The sequence below is a fragment of the Borostomias antarcticus genome (genome assembly GCF_949987555.1).
Source record: "Borostomias antarcticus genome assembly, chromosome: 6".
Classification (NCBI taxonomy): Eukaryota; Metazoa; Chordata; class Actinopteri; order Stomiiformes; family Stomiidae; genus Borostomias; species Borostomias antarcticus.
In genome coordinates, this window is record NC_140239.1 from 18,434,978 (window position 1) to 18,454,914 (window position 19,937).

Below are 19,937 nucleotides of genomic sequence, written 5' to 3' on the forward strand. Positions count from 1 at the left end.
TGCTGTCGGGTGACATTTGTCTTCCACCCCGCCCCTCCCCCCTCCTGCGCTGAAGTGGCTGTGCCATAAAAAACCCTGTGAGGCCAGTGTTAACTCCACACACACACACACACACACACACACACCATATGGTACAAAGGCCCTCAGTCTACAGCCAGCTTAGTCCTTCTAACTTCGTCCTTATTACTGCAGATCTCCTGATTGGAGCTACTTGGGAAAACAGACGTAAGATTTAGCAGTGCTGCGATGATATGTAATGTGAAGTGTGTGTGTGTGCGTGCGCGCGCGCGTGTGTGTATGTGTGTGCGCGCCACATGTTTGGGAGGGGGGTCTCACAGAACCTGGTCTCTTTGTTTTGTTCTGAAAGCTGAGAGGGAGGAATGTCTGCCTCCCAGCTGTCCACAGGGGAGAGAGAGAGATATAGAGTGAGGGAGGGGGGGGGGCTGGGGATGGAGAGAGAGAGAGCGGGACCTCCCCCTGTTCCTTCTGCCGTCCACCCATCTGCTCCTACAGGCTGTGTGTGTGTGTGTGTGTGTGTGTGTGTGTGTGTGTGTGTGTGTGTGTGTGTGTGTGTGTGTGTGTGTGTGTGTGTGTGTGTGTGTGTGTGGGGCGGGGGGGGGGTCAGACAATAGAGACCCCCGTTAGCCTCTCATGCATATTTACCTTATAGATGCACAGTCCTGGTTCAACCTGCCCCCCCGAGCCCTCGGCAGGGAGACAACAGTAGAACACAATACCAACACACGTGGCCTCGCCTTGAAGGCATTCAGGCGTTCGAGCAAGGGGAAAGGTGGGGAAGGGGGGAGATGTGTGTGTGTGTGTGTGTGTGTGTGTGTGTGTGTGTGTGTGTGTGTGTGTGTGCGTGTGCGCGCATGTGTGAGACCTGGAGTATGAGTCATTGAGAACTTCCAGAGAAATTCGCTAGAACTCTAGCTGTCTATGCCAGGATAATTCCACAGTGTACTTTGCCTTGATACAGTACTGTGAGTGTGGTGACTGTTGTTCCTGAGTCTGCTGGTCGGCTGTTTCTAAACATGTCTGAGCTTTGTGTTGCGTAATAATGTGTGGGTAGTTTAGATAGATAGATAGATATGAAGTTTAATCATCCCCGTAGGGGGAAATTTGCCGTTTCTAGTAAAGGTTGAGGGCAGTGTGTGTGTGTGTGTGTGTGTGTGTGTGTGTGTGTGTGTGTGTGTGTGTGTGTGTGTGTGTGTGTGTGTGTGTGTGTGTGTGTGTGTGTGTGTGTGTGTGTGTGTGAGAGAGACCCTCTGGGCTGTATGCTCAGGCATGTGTTCACAAACGTTGTGCCTCCTTCACACACTCCCTCTCTCCAGTCCTCCCTCTCTCTCCAGTCCTCCCTCTCTCCTCCAGTCCTCCCTCTCTCTCCAGTCCTCCCTCTCTCTCCAGTCCTCCTGCTCTCCTCCAGTCCTCCCTCTCTCCTCCAGTCCTCCCTCTCTCCTCCAGTCCTCCATCTCTCCTACAGTCCTCCCTCTCTCCAGTCCTCCCTCTCTCCTCCAGTCCTCCCGCTCTCCTCCAGTCCTCCCTCTCTCCTCCAGTCCTCCTGCTCTCCTCCAGTCCTCCCTCTCTCCTCCAGTCCTCCTGCTCTCCTCCAGTCCTCCCTCTCTCCTACAGTCCTCCCTCTCTCTCCAGTCCTCCCTCTCTCCTCCAGTCCTCCCTCTCTCTCCAGTCCTCCCTCTCTCTCCAGTCCTCCCTCTCTCCTCCAGTCCTCCTGCTCTCCTCCAGTCCTCCCTCTCTCCTACAGTCCTCCCTCTCTCTCCAGTCCTCCCTCTCTCCTCCAGTCCTCCCTCTCTCCTCCAGTCCTCCCTCTCTCCTCCAGTCCTCCCTCTCTCCTCCAGTCCTCCCGCTCTCCTCCAGTCCTCCCGCTCTCCTCCAGTCCTCCCTCTCTCTCTAGTCCTCCCTCTCTCCTCCAGTCCTCCCTCTCTCCTCCAGTCCTCCCTCTCTCCTCCAGTCCTCCCTCTCTCCTCCAGTCCTCCCTCTCTCCTACAGTCCTCCCTCTCTCCAGGCCTCTACAGTATGCTCCCTTCTCCCCAAGGCCCTATAAACACTGAGAAGATATTCTCCCTTCACAATGTGTTCTTCCTCCTTCTCTCTCTCTCGCTTTCTCTCTCTCTCTATCTCTCTCTCTCTCTCTCTCTCTCTCTCACACACACACACACACACATACACTAAAAAAATACATTTAAAATCTAAGTGCTTTATTGGCATGATAAGATGCATTTTAGATTGCCAAAGCATCTATCTATCTATCTATCTATCTATCTATCTATCTATCTATCTATCTATCTATCTATCTATCTATCTATCTATCTATCTATCTATCTATCTATCTATCTATCTATCTATCTATCTATCTATCTATCTATCACAGCATAGTATTATTAGTAGTCACAAACAATCACCAAAATCTCTAAATATCAATTGAGATCATCTTACACTCTCTCTCAGTCCCATTCTCTCTGTCTCTCTCAGTTCAATTACATGTTAATTCAACGGGGCTGAATTAGCGGTATTTCACCCACAGCTCTGGGAGTTGGGTGATATGTCATTTGTTGTCAAATTCTTTGCGGGTCTGGGTGACCTGTAGGACTGTAACGATTATGAATTTTGCTTAATGATTAATTGTCCGAAAAATCCCATCACACCATTAGGGCCCCTTGCCGATCTGGCACCCTAGGCGGCCGCCTACTTCGCCTATGCCACAGGCCGGCCCTGGCACTGATGCTCATGTCAGCGTGATTTGAGTGAGAGTGTGTGTGTTTGTGTGTGAGAGAGAGAGAGAGAGAGGAAGTGAGTGAGTGAGGGTGGGTGGGTTCCGAGTTCTGACTAATTTTTACCAGATAATGTAGGCCTAATAACACAAGTACTCAGCCTATGAAGTAAACCTGTGGTTTAAAACCACGCCTCTTTAATATCATGAATGTTAACAACATTTACATAGAACATATATCCTCCTCAATAAAAAAAAGCATTGAGTATACAAATAGCACATGAAGTGGACAATGCATCAGTGCTTCTTTACCTCTTTAATAGTGTCTCTTTTCATTAGTTGCTATGAACGTATAGGACAAGAGCCAACAAGTTGAAGAATTCCATTGAACTAGGGTTGCTACCATATTAACTCTCCAACAGATTTTTATTTTATTTAAAAATGTTTAAAAAAAATTATATATATATATTTTTTTTTCCTAACCGCGGTTTAAAAAAAACAATCGCGGTCAGAAAAAATAATCGCGGTTTGACGATTATGTAATAATCGTTACAGCCCTAGTGACCTGTGGAATAGATCTATTTCTAATATGATCATATGGCATACTGTATGAACTCTCTCTCTCTATCTCTATCTCATCTGGATGGGCAGAAACATTGTTTGTTTGTGTGTCCCAGTCTGTATGCCTGTCTGTGTATCTGAGCTTGACACCATCCACAGGAAACCGAGACGGCTAGTATCGCGCTCGCAGACATCCAGCCTCCCGTGTCAGCAGCTGGGTGAGGAGAGGGGCTGTGTGCATGCTGGCTCGGCCTAGCTGGAGCGGCAGCACCACTTCACACACGGTGTGTGTGTGAAGTCTCACTCGGAGCGTGCAGCGTCCGTGGTGCCATCCTCCCAGATCGACGTGTGTGTAGAAGAACACCCGGATCCAGCTGAGCTCGTTGATTGCATCCGTTTCGTCCCGTCAGCCTGTACTCTCACAATAAAGTGAGCCAGCGGGTATCGCATGGAGATCGATACATTGTAACAACAGAGAGAGACAGAAAAAGGCGGAGAAAGACACACACACACACACTCGCAGATCCGCCAGTCTCTTCCATGATGTGGTGCAGTTGTGGTGATGTGTTCTCTAGCAGCACCAGGCATCCATCTAATCCACTGATTAACACAACGACAGAGGGGGGGCACCCTCTCCCCTAAAAACAACCACAACAACAACAAAGGACTTAGGGGGTCACCAGTGAAGTAACAAAACATATTTACCACGAGAGACAGAGAGAGCATCATCCTTCTGGTCTTTATCCTAATCTCCTTTCTCTCTCGCTCTGCATTGGTCCATATGTCCCACAGCGCCACTAAACAGCTGCAGACTTCGGTCAACATGATGTGATCTGCTTTAGGGCTGTTCCCCGTTTGTAATGAAGGATAATTACAATTTAAATTTGTCCCCATGCCCACACCCCACCCCTATCCCTCTCATGCCGTTGTTATTGGCGACAGATGGGGTGGGAGCGGAAGGCAGTTGAGAGATGGGGGGGGGGGGATTAAAGCCCCCCCTGCCAGTTACTGGCCCCACAGGGGCCCAGGAAACCCAATGGTACAGGCCTAATATACATACGGATGAGTGGTGGAGTCATAGAGATTCATACAACATTGATTTATGGCGAGCAACTCTGGTCCACCTCTGTTTGAACTGTTGAGGTTGTGGCTGCACATGGTGGCCATTTTGTGTGAGAATGCTCGCCACCTGCAGCCCGCACAAGGCAACTGCATTGACTGTTGTTTGTCTTCTTAGACCTGGAATTATGAACAGAAGGGGCTGAGGGAACAGTGACTCAGTACCGTCTGTTCTCAAAGACACGCACACAGACACACACACAATCCATAGGAGGGGGATTCAAGGCCAGAGTCAGACCTGGCTCAGTGCTTTACTGTGTGTGTGTGTGTGTGTGTGTGTGTGTGTGTGTGTGTGTGTGTGTGTGTGTGTGTGTGTGTGTGTGTGTGTGCGTGTGTGCGTGTGTGCGTGTGTGTGTGTGTGTGTGTGTGTGTGCGTGCGCGTGTGTGTATACTGTGTGTGTGTGTACAGTGTGTACTTTGTGTTCTCTCTATCTATTGTTATTGTGCAGAGCCTCTCCCCCTCCCAGAATCCTGTGTGTGTACCTGCTGCGGCACGCCTGTGTCTCTGCTCTGCTCTGCGGGTGCTAGTACTGTTACCAGGCTGCCATTCCTCCCCTCACATCTCTGCCCTGCCCCTGCTCACCCGCTGACACCAGACCAACAGATCCATTCCCAGTCTGAGCTCCGTGGAAGCGCCCGGCGTTACGGCGGAGCACGGCCCGGCACTTCCCAGCGTTTGGAAATCGGGCGTCTTCACGTCGCCGACAGGACCGGCGCTCGTCTGTAGTTTCTGGGCGTCGAGGCCGCGCTGGTGGCGCCGTTCCCCGGCTCTTAGGTGGACCGGGGCGTCGTTGTTTACCGGCCCCCCGGGGCTACGCAGCAGCGGAGTGAGGAATCTACCCGGACGTCTCCGAGCTTATGAATCCTATTAACACTGAGCTGTCAGCCGCTAGCAGCCACCACCAGGCCTCCGTCGTGTCTCAGTCTGTTAAAGGTTATTGTCCTCAGCGCTGCTGAGCGCTCACTGTCCCCCCCCCCCCAGGCTGTTTAAATCTCCTGTGGTGGTCCCGGCTTACAGTCATCAATTAGTCAGCCTCTAGAACACCCCACCTTTCAGACTCTGCTGTCACCCTCCAGAACAACACCCCCCCCCCCCCCCCTTTCTCCACCACACCCTGTCAGCCTCCACCCCAGCGTTTTCCTACCATTGCCTAGGAGGCGTGGCCCAACGGGACCTTCCGCCCCTCCCCCCTCCTCCTTTTTCCATGATGCCCCTTATACTTTGAATCCCCTTACAACAGACTCTAAAGCTTGAGGTCCTTCCTTCAGTCACCAAATCCATGGCTCTAGACCTATTTACTTCAACCTGTAACCGTTTTTAATTATTATTATTATTGTACATTGCATTTGTTTTGTTGATTTGTGTCTCTGTGTTAACTCGTCATCACTGTAAACGAGGGAAACCTCAGTGTTTCACGAGTAAATAAAGGTTTGAAATGAAATGAAAATGAAAGGCCCCAAAAGCCAAGAATAGCAGACTTTTACATCGCTAACATTTTTAGCATAAGTCTATGGAGTTTAACACAGTGAAAATTAGCATCGCTGGTAGCAGACATTTTCTGACCTTTTAGAGATAAGGAAAGGAAAATATTTTCTGTTGCTGTAGCTAGCTACATAAGTAATGTAACAGTGTAGTGTATGTCTTCTGATGTGACCTCTATCCAGAACCACCACCAGACCCTGTCAGTGTGTGCGTGAGTGATTGGTCTGCAAATTTGATTTCCTGCTACATTTGTCCCAAACACCAAGCCCCTCATGCTCTCGCGGTCCCTGGTGTCATAAGTCACCACAGAGCAGACAGAGCGTGTGTGAACCGTCTGGGCGCACTTCATCTCCCCATCAGCGCTTAGGGGGCACATTCGCCCCCTAGTGATTACAGATGGTATCGGAGGAGCGCACACACACACACAGACGCGCACGCACGAACGCAGACAATCTGTATCAGCTTGCACCTCTCAGGCAGGCTCGGAAAACTTTGCGTTCTAGCCGACATGGACAGCTGGGTTTGTGATTAGAGCTGAGGACCCCAGGGGCTTGGCTGATCAGAGACTGGGAGTGTGCGTGCGCGTGTGTGTGCGCGTGTGTGTGCGTACCTGCGTGTGCGTGCGTGCATGCGCGTGTGTGTGTACGTGCCGTTGATGATAAGAGCTCAACCAGTAAAGTCTTCCTTTTAAAACAGGATCTCTAAAACACTGGAAGTGTCTCCAGTCCGCGTTGTTTGTGCGTGACGCAGGTTTGGGCCGGGCAGGTCTTGGTTTGAACAGGTGGTGCTGTGTTATCGCAGACCTGAAGCCTTCTCACCAGACTGGAGCTGGGAGGGTGTGTGTGGTATGCTCTGTGGGAGTGTACTGGCACTCGCCCAGTAAGATCACTTGCTTCCTCATACTGTGATTGGAATGGAACACACACACACACACACACATTGCAAATGGAATGCATGTGGAAACTGCATCAAACCGTAATCGACTGTGGGTTTACGGTTCATCCTGCTTTTATTGAGTGGCTTAGCGCAATCCAAGCTGTGATTAAAACTCACAGCAAATGAGTCGGGTCAAGAAGTCAGAAACGCCCCAACCTTGGTGTGATCGGACATGATGAGCCTGCAGATGGACCCACCTCTGGCATTAGGCTGTAATCTACTGAAGTCACGTATGATGTTGAGGTCTGCCTTATATGAACCTTCCCTGTTCTGCGCTGGTTTATACAGAGTCCACCTCTAGCTCTCTGCTTCCTCTCCGTCACGTGTTTGAGGTTTAATTGTGTTTTGAGGTTTTATTGTGTTTTGAGGTTTTATTGTGTATGAGGTTTTATTGTGCTCGAGGTTTTATTGGGATCTACTGAAAGTCCCCACTTTACCTTAAATGATACAAAATGGCATCCAGTCGTAACTCTAACCCTCTCACCCTCCCTCCCTACCTCCCTCTCCAGGCTGTACACCGCCGACCGGTGTGCTGCATGGAGACCTGGTCAACCAGACGGAGGCCAACAGGGGCTCCTTCCCCCCCGGCACCCTGCTGACCTACGGCTGTGAGCCGGGCTACGCCCCCGACGGACCCACCTCCATCACCTGCACCAACTCTGGAGCCTGGTCCCACCTGCCCCCACACTGCATACGCACCAACGGTGAGCGCACGCTCGTACACACACACGCGCACACACACACGCACACACGTGCGTGCACACATGCTACTCATGACCCTCAGTATCTCAAGTTCTCATAACTAATTGATCCTTCATATTCTTACGAGCTATATTAAAATACTCTTTCTCTCCTCCTCTTCCCCTCCTCTCTTCTTCTCCTCCTCTTCCTCTACTGCTCTCCCTCTCCTCTCCTCCTCTTCCTCTCCTCTAACTCTTCCTCTCCTCTTGCTCTTTTCCTCCTCTTCCTCTCACTCTCCTCTTCCTTTCCTCCTCTTCTTCCCCTCCTCCTCCTCTCCTCTCCCTCTCCTCCACCCCTGCTCCCCCTCTCCTCTTCCTCGTCCTCTCCTCAGTGTGTCTGCCCCCCACTGAACCAGAGAACGGGGGCTACCGCTGCCATCCCTCCCCCTGCCACCAGCTCACCCAGAAGACGGTCATCGAGTACTTCTGTGACGAGGGCTACGCCTTGAAAGCGGACTACAAGTTCCTCACCTGCGAGAATGGGGAGTGGGAAGCTCCCATGCAGATAAGCTGTCGCCTCAGCCAAGGTGTGTGTCCGCTCGCGCGCATGTGTGTCTTTGTGCGCGTGCGTCCGTGACGTGCGTTGGTCCAGCGCGAGTGAAAGCGAGCAGTGAGTGCTTGCGCGAAGACGGAAGACTTATCCCCTGACCGTGACTTATCCCCTGACCGTGACTTATCCCCTGACCGTGACTTATCTCCTGACCCTGACCGTGACTCATCCCCTGACCCTGACCGTGACTTATCCCCTGACCGTGACTTATCCCCTGACCGTGACTTATCCCCTGACTGTGACTCATCCCCTGACCGTGACTTATCTCCTGACCGTGATTTATCCCCTGACCGTGACTTATCCCCTGACCGTGAATCATCCCCTGACCGTGACTCATCCCCTGACCGTGACTCATCCCCTGACCGTGACTCATCCCCTGACCGTGACTCATCCCCTGACCGTGACTTATCCCCTGACCGTGTCCATCTCTCTGCCTCAGACAAGGAGCCGCGGTCTCCGCTGGCGATGCCGGCCCTGTCCATCGTGGCGTCCACGGCCAGCTCGGTGGCGCTCATCCTGCTACTAGTGGTCCTGTTTGTGCTGCTGCAGCCCAAACTCAAGTCCTTCCACCACAGCAGGTGAGACACACACACGCGCCGCACACACTCCCAAAAATCAACACCTCCCCTTAAACCGTCGCAGGCCTAAACCGCTCTAAGTCACATGATACGGCTTGAACAAACAAATAAAAAAGAACCAGATCGCCAGACTGGTTTTACGAGCGCTCGTCTCGTGAGCGAAACTGCCGTTGAAGGTTTAACTCGACCCCACCCACGCCGCTCCTGTGTGTGTCTTGGCGGCGGTCACCTGACTAGGAAGTCAGTTGGGAGGGTGAGATGTAGGTGCCAGACGGCCGGATGAGCGGCCGGCGTGATCGAGGGTGTAGCGGTTCGTGTGGCGTGCCATTTCAAATGTTCCTCTTTTTCTCTCCTGTCACTTTCTCTCTCACGCGCCCTCTCTCTCTCTCTCTCTCTCTCTCTCTTTGTCTCTCTCTCTCTCTCAGGAGAGAACAGGGTGTGTCGGGCCAGCCCGCCTCCATCGTGGTGGAGGGGGTCCAGGTGTCGCTCCCCTCCTACGAGGAGGCCGTCTACGGCAGCGGGGGGGCCTCGCTACCCCCTCCCCCGGAGTCCCGGGTCCAGATCGTCCTCTCCGAGGGCCCCCAGGGGGCGGAGGGAGGAGAGGGCCCTGGCGGGGCCCGCCTCCGAGACGCCGAGCTCTGCCTCCCCTCCACCTCCTCCTCCTCCTTGTCCTCCCGTCGTCATGCAGAGACGGTGCTGGTCCACCAGCCCCCGCCCCCCTCCTCCTCCTCCTCCTCCTCCTCCTCCTCCTGGCTGACGGACCACCCCGGGGGGGCTTGTGCCGCCCCCCTGCGCCGGGACTCGGAGACCAGCGACCAGCACAGTCTGCTCTCCGTCACCTCCGCAGATGAATTCTCTGACGGTAGGTGTCCTGCGCGCGTGTGGGTGTGTGTGTGCGCACTCATTTTGTGAGTGGTTATATTTTTCGGTTTACCAGACAAGCCCCTCTGCTGAGACCATACCCTCCAACAGCATGTCTCTTCTGTTCCTCTCCAGATATCCCGCTGTTAAAGGAAGCCTGAAGCCCTGCGGCAGAGTCCCCCCTACACACACACATGCGCACACACACACACACATACACACACACACACACACACTGCTGACCAAGACAGACTGTGGCTCCTAGGGTCTTCTCTTTCCTTCTACCCGCTCCCCCCCCCTCCCCCCGCCATCCTCTTTGAACAGCACATGCTCAGCAGAGTCAAGGAACCGTGGCTAACCCCAGCGTTCTCCAGACTGCTCCACTGGGACCTCTGAATGCAGAGAATGGAATACGGCTATGTCCAACTTCCACCTCCTCCACCCTTACTACCCTCGCACAGCAAAGACAAACCACAACCCCCCTCTACAGCACCAGTTATGATGGCCTGGGAGGAGGGGGGGGGGGGGGTAATGTTAGTGCTGAGGGGCCACTGCCACCTGCTCTGCTCCAAACCATAGGACCGACCTCTAGACAGACCGGCATCGAAGTACTGTCGGCTAAATGAGTCCTAGAGGATATGTATATGAGCATACATAACTGAGTAAAGTACTGTAGGCTAAGTATCACTATGTACGCAAGCACGCGCGCGCACGCACACACACACACACACACACACACACACACTTCCTTGGGGTGTACCTCAAATCAAAGCGATTCTCTAAGGCTTAACTCTCAACCACAAACAACAAGGATAGAATTATGGTAACTTAACCCATTAAGATAACAAAAAAGACTGGCGCCGGACTGAAGTCTTGACTCAAACCCATTTTCATGCGGCTCATAGTGTTTCACTGTGAGAGTGAAAGGCGTACCCTGTAGTGAGAGACTGGCTACGGTTTGGGGCCTTGGTCGTGTGTGCTGCATGCTCTCTATCGCTGGCTCACTCCTTTTAGCCCACTCTGACTGAAGCATGAAGCCCCCCTTTCCCCCTCATCCTGCTGACTCTGGACCAGTCCAGGGTGGGCCAACGCCTGTTTGACAGCACCGGCAGCAGGACCCAGGCCAGCTCACACGCAGCACTGTATCTTTACCGGGGGGGGGGGATAGACGCTTGCCTTTCTCTGTTCGTCACAACAAGCCCAATATGTGTGATGATGCTTTGCTCTCTGTGGACCTGACAGGAGTTAAAGCAGGCTGCATTGTGTGTAAAGCTGTTTTTGTTTCCAGGCCGGGGGAGTTTTTACACGAAAACATGTTCAGTATGTGAGTGGAGCGGATGCTGGCTTTGTGTCTCTTTTTACACTCTATTTATTGTGTGTGTGTGTGGGGGGGGGGGCGGGGGAGGGGCTGAGGTTTAGTGCGCCGTCAAATCAGGATGCTCTAAATCTGTGTGTGTGTGTGAGAGTGGATGTGTGTGGTCCAACTTTGCCCGTCTGTATCAGTGAGGTGAGAGAGAGGACATGTCCTCAAAATGGACACTCAGAAAGAATATTAGTCCTACCCCCGGTCCTCCTGTGAGAGTGACGAGTGGCTTCAAAACATACAGTACAAGTACCTTGGAGGCACTGAATCAAAACCTGCAAGATCATTGACACTACTGCAACTGGTTGCGGTAAACGAAATTTGTTATCTTCACCATTTTATTTTAATGTTGAGTGAGGACAGTTTTTTATTTGTTGTTACTTCCCTTTAAGAATCCACTTCTCATGCATCAGGTTGGCTCCGTAGATTTAAAAGAAAATCCCTACATCTGTAGTTGTGCACTTGTTAGTACCATGGCAACCGAGTGACATTGAGGGTTGTCATCGTCACCTTGAGTAGATGGGGGACTGTTTTTACTTTTGGAACCCATTTCTCATTTAATTTGATTTGTCCTCATATGTGCACCTGTCCTTGTCCATGGCTACATGAACATGAACAGAAAATGTTGCCTTAGACCTACATTTCATTATTTTACACTTTGTCATCGCAAGCCTCCTGTCTCCATTGCTTCACAATATCGATATGTCTTCTGTGTTCCCGATGGCCTTACTCTTTTTTGTTTTCTTCATGAACTGTCTTGTGTATATTTACATTTTTCATCTGGACACGACATAAGAATGCCAGTCCCCTCCACCCCCCACCTCTCTCTCTCCCTCTCTTTTGGGTTTCTCCTCCAACTGTTATATTTGCAAAGCCTATAAGCGCCTGACTAATTTTGCGTCCAGAGCACCGTTGTACGGTGTTGCGTCCCTGAAAATAACAAAAAAGTCCAATGTCTTGATTCTTCATTTTAATGCTTTAAGTTTTTGATTTCCTCTGTACATTGCAATTGGTGTGAAGATAGTATTTTAATATTTGTATAAAGTTTAATTTAATTCTACAGTGTGTATATAACTATTTCTAAATAAAGCTTTCTTTTGAAGTGTGAAAGAGTTGAGATTTTATTGAATAAGGTGAGGGGAGTCTGTGCTGAAGACAGAGCTGTAGTTTAGATCTGTACACAGCTGCTGCTGTAATGAATTAATGCAACAGCAATCTCCCTTCGATGGGGCTCCACTAGAGGAATAATTATTCTTGTTAATCATGAAATATACATAGAGCTTGTTTTTGGCACCTATTCCCTTGCAATGTGCTGTTATCGGTGCTTAAATTGGTGCTTGTACTCACCGGTACTGTTTACATTTAGGTGCCAGAGTTCTACAATACTTTTGAGATAAGAGGTGCACGAGCACAAGCAGTACAATATTCGGTGAGCTCCTACCCAAGCCAAACACTGATAACCTTAATAACCTACATAACATTTAAAACTTGATTGAACTGCACCATTTAGTTTAATAGACTATTATGATATCACAAAGTTGCCATAATTATGCCACGATTGTTTGTTACACATACTTTCAGTCCTATACAATGCGCCTTGCTAACTAGGACACAAAAGAAGGGGACAACGTTTTGAAATGGAACGCAGCCCAGAAAATGAAGCGACTGCCCTGCCCTCCCTCGTCCTTTGAGTCTTGTGTGTGACTGACACCTTGTGGTTATTGTAAGCACTGACTTAGCGAGTGTCATTCATTTCATGGTATCCGGCCGTGTACAAACAGGCTCCATTTTGTGTGTGGATTTTACATTCTCTTCTCTCCGGTGCAAGCAAGCAGCAGCAGGCAAGGTAGTTCCTCCGGAGAAAAATAACAAAGGTATGCATATGATAGTCACAATGGACTAAATTCAATGCACGTTTGCGTCGAGTGGATAAGCTTTAATATCGTGCGCGTAAAGAAATGTCCTAGCTAGCAAAGTTTGCTAGTAGCTAGCTCGCTTTTACGATTTACGGTTACGTAATGTGCTCATTAATAAGGGCCCCGACACAAGGCCCTGAAATGTAGCATAAGGTCGCAACGAATAGCGACAATCCTCACCGTGGAAATAACCGTGAAAAGCTCGTTTGGCATGCGCTTGTTGTATATTTGTGTAACGTTGTTGTGCTTGCTAGGCTAACTATCTGGCTAACGTTAACCTGCTAACTTCAATATTTTGTGAATTTCAATTGTCTGCTGGGCTGGTGGAGTGAGAATTGTTAGGCCCATCGTCAGCCCATCGTCGGCGTAACGTTAGCTAACGTTGTTTAGAAATGTTCTTTGGAACGACTGGTTTTGTGTCTGTACTATCTAGGTAGGTATAGATAGGTAGTTAACGTTAAATGGCTAGGTGAAGATCAGATTTTGATTGTCTGCTTTCAGTTTGAACCTCAACCATGAGTGGCTGTCGCATTTTCATCGGCCGACTGAATCCTTCAGCAAGAGAAAAGGACGTGGAGAGATTCTTCAAAGGCTTCGGTCGCATCAGAGATATCGACCTGAAGAGAGGCTTTGGGTTTGTGGTCAGTACCCCAGCATAACTGTGATCATGCATACTGTCCCAGTGCTCACAAAACCAGCAGATTAGCCCCCAAACAATGTCGTCTGTACTGCATTAAGCTAATGTAATGACTGAATGGTGGCTTTTCATGTAATTTTGCAGGAGTTTGATGATCCCAGGGATGCTGAAGATGCCGTTTATGAGTTAGATGGCAAAGAACTCTGCAATGAGAGGTGATGGACACTTTTATATCCATTGCAGAACTTCCTAGCATTACATTGTTGTCACTTCACGTACATCACTATCAGCCTTCGGTTGGTGTCTCAAGGTCTGTTATCGTCACAGGGTCACCATAGAGCATGCCCGCGTGCGTCTGCGCGGGGGCAGAGGCCGGGGAGGTGCTGGAGCTGGAGGAGGAGGAGGACGCTTCCCTGACCGCTACGGCCGCGGGTCCCAGGACACTCGGAGGTACAGACCCCCGGGGTGGGGGGGCAGCTTGTTTTTAGACCAGGGGTCATCAACTCTAATGCTCGGGAGCCCGGCTATTTTTATGGTTTTGCTTTCTAAACCGCTAATACCTTTTTATCTTTAGGTTCAGACAAAGCATCTGTAGCCTAGTGACTTATTTACCCATTGTTCTAGAGAATCTAAGGTTTCACGCCCCCCCTCCCCCCTCTCTCAATCTCGTGTTCCAGTAGGAACCCCCCTCCGATGCGCACGGAGAACCGCCTCATCGTGGAGAACCTGTCCTCCCGCGTCAGTTGGCAGGTGAGTGTCCTCCCCCGGGTCCATCTCTGTACTGCCTGTAGCACACAACCAGGCGCAGATCACAGAGAGACTCTGCTATGCTCAGAATACACACTGCAGTAATGATGTCACATCTCACAGGCTGGCCCAGACCAGTCATATGTACATAGTAAATTCACCACTTCCATAGACGTGTATATCACAAGATGAATACATATATATTGGATTTAATAATAGTAATGGGCTTGGAGCAAATAATAGTATTAATCAGCACTGTGTGTTGTGATAGGCCCACAATTGCTCATTGAAATTACTCTCTCAAGGTAATTAGTGAAATTACACTGCATCCAAACAAATGCAGTTACTTATTCAACGAGAGAGAGAAGAAACAACATTTAAATTTAAATTTGTAACTGTTATTCATTTTAACCAATTCTTCACCCTTTATTTGCCAGCCTGACTGTTGTCTCGTATGGAAGAGCTCGCTTATGGCGGAGTTAACCCCTTCAGGGTCCTTCTCTCTGAGTTGAACCTGTGGCGCACCAGCCAGTGTGTTCCGCTCCTAGTTGAAGCCTGCTGGTCGTTTGAGCGCTCGCTCCTCAAGTCTTGAGGCGCTGGCTGTCGGGGGGGCCCCTTCGCTCGCCGGCCCGGCACGCGCCGCCCCTCGGTGGCGGTGGGGGGGGCGCCGCGGCAAGCACGCCCGGGCCGAGAGCGAGAGAGAGAACAAACAGAGTGGCAGAGAGAGAGGATAAAGAAACAGAGTCGATGATGAGGACGGTGGCGGTGGCGTGATCGATCGATGGTTCGTTAATTTGAGAGGCTTCGATCGATCGGTATCCCCCCTCCCCCATCCCCCCCCCCGGGTGTCCCGCACATCGCGAGAGAGAGTGAGAGTTCCTCCCAAGGATAAAATCTGCTGTTATCCCCGTGGTGTAACGGTGGGCCCGCTCCCAGTGGGTTCGCTCTCAGGTATTCAGGTTTCCTCTCTTCCACCCTGTTCACTCTCTGTACTGAGGGGGGGTGTGCCAGGACGGGGGGGGGTGGCAGCGGGGTGGGGCGCGGAGCCCTGTGCCCTCCTACCCAGAGAAAACGGGGCTCTCGTTGCCGTGCGCTGCTCGCATCAGCTCTGCAGGGCACTGCAGATGGTATTATCCTATTATCTCTGTAGTCGAGGAAGAGGGCGGGGTCCGGGTATCTCGAGAGCCAGTGGGAGGACCTTCGGTCCTCGCGCGCGCGCACACACACACACACACACACATGCTACAAGAGGCACACAAGTGCCAGCAGTCGGTTGAACTGTCATCAGATCAACGGGGTGTGAACTAATTTACCCTGACAGTTAATTGGATCTCGTCTCTTGAGGCACACGGACCCCTCTCTTTCCCTGCTGTAGTCTCTTGTTAGATCTACTTTTTATAGGCCCTATATCTAACCTTTTCTCTCTTTGGGTAAATCATGCTTCTTAATGAACCTGTGAGTGTGTTTGGTGTCGTGCTGACTTAGCCTGTCTTGTGTAGGACCTGAAAGATTTCATGAGACAGGCTGGAGAGGTGACGTTCGCCGATGCCCACCGACCCAAGCTCAACGAAGGGTACGAGATGTCAGGCCTCCCTGTCCTCATGGATACTGTGTTAAATCCTACGTGGATGATTTAATCATTGACCGCTCTGTGACGGGAGAATGTGAGGTCCTGTCCTGAAACAAACTTGGCCGTTGCCTTTGATAACCCTATTTTTGTTTGTGCTTCTATATCTCCACTTATCTCTACTTATCTCTACAGGGTGGTTGAGTTTGCTTCTTACAGTGATCTGAAAAACGCCCTTGAGAAACTGTCTGGAAAGGAAATCAATGGCAGGAAAATCAAGCTTATTGAGGCAGCTAAGAAGAGGTGAGCAGTCTGAGGTCTCCTCCACCCTGTCACCCTGTTACAGAAACACTGGTCATACCCACCATGAAGTATTAAGCTGATTTCTGCCCTGAATCAATCTCTCGTCAACGTTAACCAGCCTCACTTGAGGCTTGCGATTTCAAAAGAATGTTTGAGTGGCTGAGACCGAGATTCACGCGAACAATTACGAACGGCATTATGGTTTCGGGTTGTCCGTCCATCCGATGTTTGTTAATGCAATATCTCGGGCTTTCTTCACCTTTGGTACAAATGTTCACTGGCACTCAAGGATGAACTGCTTAGATCGTGGGGGTCAAAGTTAAAGGTCACTGTGACCTCACAAAATGTGTTTTTAGCCTGATGAACACAATATCTCAAGATAGGCTTAGCGGAATTTGTTCATATTTGGGTAAAATGTGCAGTTGGACTCGAGGATTAACTGATTACATTGTGGGGGTCAAAGGTCAAGGGTCACTGACCTCACAAAATGTGTTTTTGGCCTGCTGAACACGATATCTCAAGAACGGCTTGACAGAATTTGTACATATTTGTCCAAAATGGGTGTCGTTGCAATTGGTTAACACACACACGTACACACAGACATACACCAGTCCACTTCCGGCTTAAGGCCTGGACCTAGTCCCCCCTTCCCCTCACCCTAACCCGGGTCCGTATCCTCTTCCTACCCCCACCCTACCCCTGACCCCTACCTCTACCTGGACCCAGGCACACACACACACACAGACATACACCAGTCCTGGGCTCAGATCCCCTTCCCCTCACCCTAACCCGGGTACGTATCCTTTTCCTACCCCTGACCCCTGCCTCTACCTGGACCCAGGCACACTCACACACACAGACATACACCAGTCCTGGGCTCAGATCCCCTTCCCCTCACCCTAACCCGGGTACGTATCCTTTTCCTACCCCCCTCCCTAACCCAACCCCTGCCTCTATCTGTGCCCAGGCACATTCACGCACACACAGACATACACCAGTGTTTGCCATGTCTCTCCTATGATGTTTTTAGCCTCTCTTATGTAATTTAACGTTATTTGTAAAGTAATTTATGTAAATGTAATTTAATGTAATTTATTGCTTTATAAATGTTCTTAGCCGGTAGACAAACATACTCCAGGAGCTTGCTCGATCTCCTTGTTGAGAGGGGTCAGGGAAGAATTTTTACAGCTCACTTATCTGGCCCCTGGGTGATACTGTTTTTTGGCTTCCCTCTGGAATATGTAGGGGTGGGTCGTATGCCCACCTCCCTTGTTCACTGTAAAGCGCATTGTGTTGCCTCTGGGTATGAAATGCGCTATACAAATAAAGCTTTGATTGATTGATTGAAAATGAAAATGAAAATCTATGGACTAGATTGATTGGATTAGAAATCTATGGACTAGATTGATTGGATTAGATTGATTGGATTAGATTTTGGTATTCAAATGTCAAAGTTCAAGGTCACCGTGACATCACAAAAGGCACTTTTGAACGCTAGCTAGCTAACGCTAATGCTAACGAGAATGCTAATGCTAGCTAACGCTATTGCTAATGCTAGCTAACGCTATTGCTAACGCTAGCTAACGCTATTGCTAACGCTAGCTAATGCTAGCTAGCTAACGCTAATTCTAACACTAATGCTAGCTTTAGCAGTTAGTTAGGGTTAGTTAAGTTAACTGCAACTTGCATTGTTGGGCGGAGGCATTTAGCCGCTACGCGGTTTTTCTAGTTTATGTTATGTGGATGAATAATGATGAACTTTTTCTTCCTTCCTGTTTCTCTCTTCTTCCAGGTCCAGGAGTCGCTCCCGCTCCGAGAGCTCCTCCCGCTCCCGCTCCCGTTCCCGTGGCCGCTCCCAGTCACGCTCCCGAACCCCCCGGAGGTCCCGGTCCCGCAGCCCCAAGACCTACGACCGTTCCCGCTCTCGCTCCCGCTCCGCCAGCGCCACGCCCCCTCCCCGGGGCTCCCCGCCGGCGCCGAGGTCCAAGGAGCCGCCCAAGCGCTCCAAGGCCAGCAAGTCTGCGTCGCCCGCCTCCCCGCCCCCCCAGCGAGCCGCCGCCACTGCCTCCTCCAGGTCTCGCTCCCGCTCCCGCTCCCCGTCCACTGACAGCCGCCACTGAGGTCTCTCTCTCTCACACACACACACACACACACACACACTTACATATACACACACTAAGCCCTCCCACAGACACACACTTAGTCCCTCCCCTTCCTTCCACACACATATAAACACACACATTAACCACACCGTTAGTGAAACGACAGCGCCAGGAACAATTTTACCCAGCAGTACTGGCGTCTGTGTCCCTCTCCATGCCCCCCCCACCCCCCTTGGTAAAACTGACCTCCACTGTCTGTTAAGTGTTCAGCACAGACGTAGTCCTCTCTGCCACAGAACCTGAGATCGGAGTGAATGTTCTGATCCACAGACATGGGCTGTATTTGCTTTGTTTTGGTCAGTATTTCTACTTGGAATAATGGATGGAATCGCATCTTTTTTTTTTTCTATCGTAATCAAAGCGCCATGTGAATTGTCCTTCTCTCGCAGGCTGTGGTTGGCAGCTCTGCTATCATGAACAATAGAAGTGGAATGCATGTTGATGAATGTGTTTTGGGGAGGCTTTTGGTATAGAACCGTTCTGAGCTTAATGTCTGGGTTTAACGGTTTGGGGTTTTATGCTGTGATCAATAAAGCATCTTTTGTGTTTCATTTGGAGTCTACTTTTCGAGAAGAGTAAGGTGTTTTATCTTCTGTTTAAAAAGTTTTTGAAACATTGTACATGCCGTTGTTTGTTTTTTTATGTGTTTTGGATGTTTAAACTGAGTGGTTGTATGAAACTGTATTTTTTGTTTCTGTAAAACAATGCGTTTGTTTTTACTACTGTATGTGTTGTGGCTGGAGGACTGAGGGAAGGTACTGAGGTATGAATACGTTTGGACACAACCTCCTAGACAAGTTTGCAAAATAAAACTTTTGTACTCATGATGTATATTGGTTTTATTTTCAATGATATGAACAGGACGTTTTGTATGGGAACAAAAAAAATACTTGACGACGTGACCAATAAACAGTTTTAAATAGACAAGATATTTTGTGTATGTCAGTACTTAAATGACCTTGGAATTTCTCTTTCTCTCTCGCTCTCACTCTTGTTCTCTTCTTCAGTGGTGTGAACTTGAAGCAGCAGTGACCACTTACCTTAGTATCAGTCCACTTTAACCCACTAAGTTTCTGTGATACTGAGTTTATTTTCTGCTTTTAGGTCATGACTGTAAGCAGCAGTGTCAGAACTAGAGACCACTACCACCACAGTCCTCCGCCTGCACACCCACAAAGCAGGACTGCCTGGGGATGCAGAGGGTTCTGAGAGGGGGATGGGTAGCAGCTCCATTCACTTCTCAGTCATAGAAAAAATATTTCCTAGGTGGGCTTAGAGTTTGTTTTCATAAATGTGACTGTCTCTCTTTTACTACGCAGTTCAGACATCATGGAAACATTTTGAGGACCTATTAGCTTAAGAGTCTACTCCTTCCTTAAAGTATGACATTTAACAAAAAAAAAGTGTTCTACTGGATAGGTTCCTATGAATCTGTGAACATATCTGCAACTATAAAATATATTACAATATTTAACAATGTGTGGCGTACAAAAGCATGATTGGAGCAGTACAGGAAGTCAATGTGCACATGTGATGCAAATGAACTTAATAACTAATTTCATTTCCAGCACAGCTTGATTTAGTCCCATTGGCAACAATAGCCACATCCAACGGCTGCCGAGGTTCCCCTATAGCTGGTGAACTGGGTCGAGGCTGGCCATCAGGTTCTCCCAAATCCCTAAGGAC

At 49.8% G+C, this 19,937-nt stretch overlaps 2 protein-coding genes across 3 annotated transcripts in view; both read left to right on the top strand.

Moving 5' to 3' along the window:
• susd6 (sushi domain containing 6) overlaps positions 1-11,915 on the top strand; it is a 26,083-nt gene extending 14,168 nt beyond the window's left edge. Inside the window, exons 3-7 of the mRNA XM_084440441.1 lie at positions 7,337-7,531; positions 7,900-8,094; positions 8,557-8,695; positions 9,121-9,557; positions 9,692-11,915. Coding sequence (XP_084296567.1) covers positions 7,337-7,531; positions 7,900-8,094; positions 8,557-8,695; positions 9,121-9,557; positions 9,692-9,717 — 992 coding nt within the window. The 3' untranslated portion in view covers positions 9,718-11,915. The remainder of the gene's footprint in view (positions 1-7,336; positions 7,532-7,899; positions 8,095-8,556; positions 8,696-9,120; positions 9,558-9,691) is intronic.
• Positions 11,916-12,682: 767 nt separating this feature from the next.
• srsf5b (serine and arginine rich splicing factor 5b) lies at positions 12,683-19,180 on the top strand. 2 transcript variants are annotated; one of them, XM_084439769.1, is made up of 8 exons: positions 12,683-12,793; positions 13,337-13,476; positions 13,617-13,687; positions 13,800-13,922; positions 14,150-14,222; positions 15,719-15,792; positions 15,982-16,089; positions 17,882-19,180. In XM_084439769.1, exons 2-8 carry the CDS (start codon positions 13,351-13,353, stop codon positions 18,207-18,209), a joined length of 903 nt encoding a protein of 300 aa, XP_084295895.1. In that variant the 5' UTR covers positions 12,683-12,793; positions 13,337-13,350; the 3' UTR covers positions 18,210-19,180. The 2 variants fall into 2 exon arrangements, with proteins under 2 accessions (XP_084295895.1, XP_084295896.1); XM_084439770.1 differs by having other exon boundaries at positions 14,153-14,222.
• The last annotated feature ends 757 nt before the right edge of the window (positions 19,181-19,937 follow it).